Source organism: Colobus angolensis, unplaced genomic scaffold (assembly GCF_000951035.1).
Source record: "Colobus angolensis palliatus isolate OR3802 unplaced genomic scaffold, Cang.pa_1.0 Scaffold179, whole genome shotgun sequence".
In the NCBI taxonomy this organism is placed as follows: Eukaryota; Metazoa; Chordata; class Mammalia; order Primates; family Cercopithecidae; genus Colobus; species Colobus angolensis.
The window spans coordinates 5,888,735-5,896,556 of record NW_012114921.1 but is presented as its reverse complement, the minus strand read 5'-3'; the positions used below and the strand labels follow the sequence as shown (position 1 = coordinate 5,896,556).

General features: G+C 44.3%; 1 protein-coding gene across 1 annotated transcript in view; it reads left to right on the top strand.

Moving 5' to 3' along the window:
* Positions 1 to 2,133: 2,133 nt before the first annotated feature.
* Positions 2,134 to 7,822, top strand: part of AQP11 (aquaporin 11) — a 17,199-nt gene continuing 11,510 nt past the window's right edge. Inside the window, exon 1 of the mRNA XM_011938935.1 lies at positions 2,134 to 3,086. Coding sequence (XP_011794325.1) covers positions 2,468 to 3,086 — 619 coding nt within the window. The 5' untranslated portion in view covers positions 2,134 to 2,467. The remainder of the gene's footprint in view (positions 3,087 to 7,822) is intronic.

Below are 7,822 nucleotides of genomic sequence, written 5' to 3'. Positions count from 1 at the left end.
AGAGGCCTTCATCCATGATGTTGCTCTCAAGAGATTTTAATTAGTGATTTCTTGCTTCTGAAAATAGGAAGGTTAATTTGATGTAAAATATCCAATCACTAGTAATTAATTACGTTAATTTTGCCCTTGTTCTTTAATTAAAACAATGTCCAAAGTCCTTTTAATGACAATGTGTATTACGATGATACTAAAATTTCTTACCAAAGTCCAAAACACTGGTTTTCTACATGACTCTTCCAGGTAAAAGTGAATTATCAGCAGAGCAGTAAATAAAATACATTCACATTAATCCTCAAGTGACTTCTAATCTAGGGGAGCACTGAAAGGGTTACATTCATAGGATTGATTTAAAGGCAACTTCTTTAAACAGCAGTGACTTAAAAATAATTCTGATTTACTCTAAATTCTTTCTGGCCAGGCAATCAACACAGGAAAGAGAAAAGGTCTTGATTTTCTACTAATTTGTGTCTTGCAAAAGAATTTTTTTTTCCCTTGAGACAGAGTCTCTGCTGCTCAAACTGGAGTGCCGTGGCGCTATATTGGCTCACTGCAACCTCCACCTGAATTAATTTTTTTAATTCAGAAAACATCTATTGGCACCACAGAAATCTTGGAGTTATAATAAAAGTGAACTCTATGTTATGAAAGGACAAGTCGAGATTGGTGAACAAAGCTGAAAAAACCAGCAAGAACACCTTCCAAGTCCTCTACCACTTGAAGTTAACGATTCCCTTCATTTTTGTTCCTCTTTCCCTCCCCTCCAGCCCCACGAAACATGGACTTGCTGTCCACAGAGTCCAGTGGAGGCGCTGAGCAGCTAGAGAGTGACCCATTACACTGTGCCATTAGCACAGAATTGTTCTAGGCTGGGGTCTGAGGAAACCGACATTCTCTTCCACTCTGCACCCACAACAGGCCACCGCAGGGGACGAGCTGCTGGGACTCAAGAGCCGTGGACTCTGGCTGCTGGAACCTGCTGTTTCCACTGTAAGCTACCATTTAGTGAACATTTTCTACGTATTGGGAACTGTTCTAAGTGGTTTTCATGTTTTGTTTTTGTTGTTGTTGTTGTTGTTGTTGTTGTTGTTGAGACGGAGTTTCGCTCTTGTTGCCCAGGCTGGAGTGCAATGTCGCGATCTCGGCTCACTGCAACCTCTGCCTCCTGGGTTCAAGCGATTCTCCTGCCTCAGCCTCCCGAGTACCTGGGATGACAGACATGGGCCACCATACCCGGCTAATTTTGTATTTTCAGTACAGACGGGGTTTCTCATGTTGGTCAAGCTGGTCTCGAACTCCTAACCTCAGGTGATCCGCCCGCCTCTGCCTCCCAAAGTGCTGCGATTACAGGCGTGAGCCACCGCGTCCAGCCGAGCCTGGTTTGTTGTTGTTGTTTCTAAAAACAGCGTCTCACTCTGTGGCCCAGGCGCGGGGTGCAGTGGCGAGATCTCGGCTCACTGCAGCCTGGAACTCCTGGGGTCTCCAGTTACCTGTTGTTTCCTCTCCACGTAGGAAGAGTGCATGTAACAGTAAGACACAACTCTTTCATATTATAGGTAAAGAGTTTATGCCAAAGGTTATAGATACAGTCACACGCCAAAACTAGGCTACAATTCGAAGAATCACCGCTCAAGTTCTGGAAAAAAGAGGTGATGGTTGAACAACACTGTGAAGGTAATCGATGCCACTGAAACACGCTTAAACTGGTTAAAGTCGCGAATTTTGTCTGGCATATATTACCACCATTTTTAGCAATGTTTTTTGGCAGGTGAAGAAAAGCAAGGCTCCAGGAGGCCCTGCGCACCGGTCTACGCCCACTAACTCACCCGCCCCCTGCGCCGTGTCTCCCTTCTCAATTTCAGTCGCCCCATTGATAAAAACGAGGTGGCTATCTGAGGTGGCCTTTAGCAGTCTTTCCAGCTCCACGGTTTTAGTCTGGAACCGGGAAAGAAAAACTCCAAGGTCCTCACTTCAAAGCAACCGTCGGAGCCCCGCCGCCCCGCTCCTCTCCTCCGCCCCGGGGTCCGAGAGCCGCCTCCCGCAGGGGCGCAGAGGCCGCAGCACGCGTGCGCAGTGGACACCAAGAGCGCTGCGTCGTCCACGCAGCGCCCGGCCCTCCGCGGTCGCACCCGCCTCCAAGGCCCTGAGGGAGGTTGCGGAGGGCGGAGGGCGAGTGCGCTGAGGGCGAGTGCGCGGCGGGCTCGGCTGACCGTTGGCCCCACGGCCGGCGCCCTAGCCGACCTCCCCTCGCCGCCCCGCGCCTCCCCGCCTCCCCGGCTCTGGTTCCAACACCCTAGCGCCGAGCAGGGGAGGCGGGGAGGACTCCCCAAGTGTGCCGCCCCGGGGCCTCCCGCTCGTCCCGCCCCGAGGGGCGTGAGGAGGGGAGGGGCTGCGGACTTCGGACTCGGGCCCGGAGACTGCCTCCTACCCAGAGCCGGAGCCCGCAACCCGCTCAGGCGGCGACAGAGCAATGTCGCCGCTGCTGGGGCTCCGGCCCGAGCTGCAGGACACCTGCACCTCTCTGGGACTGATGCTGTCGGTGGTGCTGCTCATAGGGCTGGCCCGCGTGGTCGCCCGGCAGCAGCTGCACAGGCCGGTGGCCCACGCCTTCGTCCTGGAGTTTCTAGCCACCTTCCAGCTCTGCTGCTGCACCCACGAGCTGCAACTGCTGAGCGAGCAGCACCCTGCGCACCCCACCTGGACGCTGACGCTCGTCTACTTCTTCTCGCTGGTGCATGGTCTGACTCTGGTGGGTACATCCAGCAACCCGTGCGGCGTGATGATGCAGATGATGCTGGGGGGCATGTCCCCAGAGACGGGCGCGGTGAGGCTATTGGCTCAGCTGGTTAGTGCCCTGTGCAGCAGGTACTGCACAAGCGCCCTGTGGAACTTGGGTCTGACCCAGTATCACGTCAGCGAGAGGAGCTTCGCTTGCAAGAATCCCATCCAAGTCGACTTGTTCAAAGCGGTCATCACAGAAGCCGTCTGCTCCTTTCTTTTCCACAGCGCTCTGCTGCACTTTCAGGAGGTCCGAACCAAGCTTCGTATCCACCTGCTGGCTGCACTCATCACCTTTTTGGTCTATGCAGGTTTGTCATTCCCACCAAATACTTGGCACTTCCAGAGCCTCTATGACATGAGGCTGTAAGTTCTTTACTAAAATACATTTGAAACCCTCTATCCTGCTATGATGTAAATGCTGGAATCCCCGTTATTCTAACCACTTTGCAGCCCGTTCTTAACCAGTAGGGCCGACACATAGCGCCTTTATGCAGTGCTTTTTTGAACACCCAGAGAAAGGAGCCACCTCTGTGCTGAAACAGATATTGTGAGATATTGCCAGGGGTTCAGATATCCTACAAGGGGTTTGTTTTAATGGTAGAAAGGAAAGATAACTTATTTATGCCAAGGTGCTATAGATCCTTTCGGATACTCTTACTGAAAAATGATCCTGGCTTTACAAAGTTCCTTTCGATTTAAAGCACAAGGCACATGATTGGTTAGTATAACAGCGGAGAGTAGGAATTTTGTAGTTCCATTATTTCCTTAATTCATTTTGAGTTATGAAATTTCTTATTTTAATAATTCATTTTGAGTTATACATGAACTTTTAAGTGACCTATCAGGAAAAATGTGTTTAAATGAGAACTTGCTTCAAATTAAAGATGCTTTTTAAAATATAACTCTTGAGAAATCAGTTGATTTCTTTTAAACCATTTGTTTACTTTGAAAGATCTCAGATGCAGTGGGCAATCTAGTCCTAAATGGGAGGAGGAAATCCAAAACACAAGTATTTAATGATGAAATGTGTCATGTTAAATGCGCACAACAGAATATATTTATTGTGGCTACATCTAAATTATAAAAGACTGGAGGCAGAAATTACAACAAAGGAAATTTGTGGTAATAGTTATCTTCTGCCCATTAAAAGTGAAACCATGACTAGAAGCAAACTTCAAGATTATAAGGACTCCTAAACATGTACTTGACCTTCTAGGGTAAAAATGAAAGCCTTCAGCCGGACGCGGTGGCTCACACCTGTAATCCCAGAAAGAAAGAAGGCCTTCCCAATCAATTTCCCCTTCTTTAGGTGTAGTACCACTTTTTAAGTAGACATGAATGGAAATAAGTGGTGTAGGAGAGTGAAAGGGGCCGGGCGTGGTGGCTCACGCCTGTCATCCTAACACTTTGGGAGGCCAAGGCGGGTGGATCGCTTGAGCCCAGGAGTTCAAGACTAGCCTGGGCAACACAGAGAAATTCCATCTCTACAAAAAATACAAAAATTAGCCGGGCGTGCTGGTGCGCACTTGTAGTCCCAACTACTTGGGAGGATCACCTAATTCCAGGAGGTTGAGGCTGTGGTGAGCTGTGATAGTGCCACTGCACTCCAGCCTGGGTTATAGAGACCCTGTCTGTCTCAAAAGAAAAAAAAGAAAAAAAGAGTGACAGGTACAGGCATATTTGAGGGATTGGTGAGTAGTTGCTTATTTATTGAAGTGTTAGATTTTAGCTAAAGCAGAAACATCCCCTGTATATGAACAAAATTGTCACTGCAAAAAAGTTATGCCATGGTTTACCTCTGTATTTCTACAATTAAAAGCAGTAAAAACTTAAAAGAATTTTTAAATCAATAGAACATCAACTACAGTTGGATTTTTCAAAACCTATGTTCCTCTTCCCTCTCTTGATTAGCCTGAAGTTGATATTCTTTGTCTACTTTTAATACATATTTATGATTCCATAGATAATACTGTATATATTAGCCATTTCCTATTTTATCAGTGACAAAAAATTTGAGAGAAGAGACACAGATAATATTTGGAGTTATAGATCCAGTCGTAGATATAAGGAAAGTTATTAGAAGGAATCTGTAAAATATCAACTTAAGAGATCAAAAATACTGCCCTTTTTTTCTTAAAATGCGGGTACTAATTGATGTGGGAGAGGGAGAGTATAAAGGGATCACTAGAGCAGTGGTTCTCTCTGTATTAAAATCACCTGGGGAGCTCTTTAAACCTGCTTACTTATTCTGGGCTCACAGATTAAAATCCAATTGCTCTGGCAAGGGGCCTAGGCAGCCATGTATGTTAAACCTTCACAGGTGATCCCATTATGAAAACAAGGTAAAGAAGCACTGCTTTAGGAGTCTAGACCTGCACTGTGCAATTCAGTAGCCACTAGCAGCATGTGGTTATTTACACTTAAATTAACTGAAATTAGATTCTAAGTAGCCACTTAGAATCCATTTCAAGTGGTCAGTTGTCAAATTGTGATGTAGCTAGTGGCTACAGTATTGGACAGTGCTAGACTCTGTTTGCCTGGGTAGAACAAAATAGACAATTGTTGATTACTACTAGTTACAGAAATTTATAATGCAGTATGATCTTCCCTTTTTTTGTTTTCTGCCAATATAAGGGAGATAAGAATATTCAGTTGTCAGCTGTTACAGGCAAAGCATTTTGCTAGGTAATTTATGAGAGTTATCTTAATTAATCCTTACAAGAACCCATCGATGAATACATTCTTCCCATTTTAAGTAAAGTAAGTGAGGCCCAGAAAAGTGAAATGACTTGTCCAAGCTTACATAACTAGACTGTGCTAGAACCATGGTTCCAAATGGCACTAAAGCTCATACAGATTCGTTATCAGCATTTCCACAGTGTGTTCCTCAAAAGTTACAAAACTAGGCACAATTGAATATATTCAGCCATAAAAAGGAATGAAGTTATGATATATACTACAACATGAATGAACCTCAAAAATATTATGCTAAGCAAAATAAGCCAGACACAGTAAGACAAATACTGTGTGGCTCTACGTACACAAAATGTCTAGAATAGGTAAATTCATAGAGACAGAAAGTAGAATAGAGTTACCAGGGACTGTGGGGAGGAGGGAGGAATGGGGACTGTTTAATGGGTACAAAGTTTCTGTTTATGTTATGAAAACCTTTCAAAATGGTGCTGCTGGTGAAACAGCATGGTGAATGTAACACCAATAATACACTTAAAAATGGCTAAAATGGCATACTTTATGTTATATATATGTTTCACCACAATTTATACAATTTTTAAGTTACAAAATGATGTTCCCAAATAAATTTGGCAGACACTAGATTAAACAGGTTTTCTAATTTTAAGACTTCATAGAGCCTTTACTATGCTTCTATGTATTGTGAAACTCCAAGAGGAGGATTTGGAGCACAGTTTTTCAAACTTACGAGATCGTCTTGTCTAGGAGCATATAGCAGAAGAGAACATACTTTGGGAAATGCTGCACTAAGCCCCATCTCTCCCTTTCATTTTCTATGGCTGTAAGTCATAACTTTGGAACAGAGTTGTTACAAACAGGACTGTCTTGGGACAGTTGGCTAAGTCAGGCATCATTACAAGTTATTTTGAATGTCTTTTTTAAACTTCTAACATACTGCAAGTACAGATTTGACAAAGGTGCATATTGGGAGATTTCTTTAATCATTTGCATTTTAAGGGCAGTCAGAAGTCACCAATACAGAGTACATCAAAATAACTGATTATGTATTTTAGGATTACAGAACATAAGCGTCCAGCAACATAGCCACAGGCTCCTAGGATAGCCAGTGACCAAGTGTCTGTGTAGTTATTGATCTAGCACCCCAAATTTTGATGGACACATGGAGCCTCAGTTATGCCATTACCATGTATCATGTATTAACTGGCTCCCCTAATAGTGTAAAAAAAAAAAAAAAAAGAAAGAAAAAGCTGTGTGGTTTATTAACATATTAGAGCTATAAACTGTTAATCAGATTTCAAGCAAATCTTTGGGTTCTGGAAAAAGTTCAATGAACAGTTTGAGAGAGCTGCATTCATTTTTATGCATAATTAGATATTGAAAAACATGTGGGCTGGGTGCAGTGGCTCATGCCTGTAATCCCACCACTTTGGAAGGCCAAAGCAGGTGGATTACCTGAGGTCAGGAGTTTGAGACCAGCCTGACCAACATGGAGAAACCCCACCTCTACTAAAAATACAAAATTAGCTGGGCATGCTGGTGCATGCCTATAATCCCAGCTACTCAGGAGGCAGAGGCAGGAGAATTGCTTGAACCTGGGAGGCAGAGGTTGCAGTGAGCTGAGATCACGCCATTGCACTGCACTCCAGCCTGGGCAACAAGAGCAAAACCATCTCAAAAAAAGAAAGAAAGAAAAACATCTGTTATTTTACACGTGTCAATTGTCTTTATTACCGCATACTGTTCATTTCTTTCATAGAATTTTAAATTATATTGTTTTCTGACACAACGCCTGTTTTCCTCTACCAGATGATAAGCTTTGAGTCTATAGACCACATTTGTTTTATTTGTCATAACGTATATCAAGATCTTAGCATAGGACCTGGTACAAAGTAAATAGTATTTTAAGAATAAGTGAACAAACTAGCAAATATTCTGTTTACTCTAAAAACTTGTACAGAAAGAAATAATATGGCAGGTGTGGTGGCTTACACCTGTAATCCCAGCACTTTGGGAGGCTGAGGCGGGCAGATCACCTGAGGTTGGGAGTTTGAAACCAGCCTGACCAACATAGAGAAACCCTGTCTCTACTAAAAATACAAAATTAGCCAGGCGTGGTGGTGCACACCTGTAATCCCAGCTACTCGGGAGGCTGAGGCAGGAGAATCGCTTGAACCTGGGAGGTGGAGGTGGGAGGATCCCCTGAGTCCTGGAGGCGGAGGTTGCAGTGAGCCAAGATCATGCCACTGTACTTCAGCCTGAGCAACAGAGCAAGACTCAGTCTCAAAAAAAAAAGAAGGGAACATATGTTCTTTTTAAATAGGAGCTATTATCA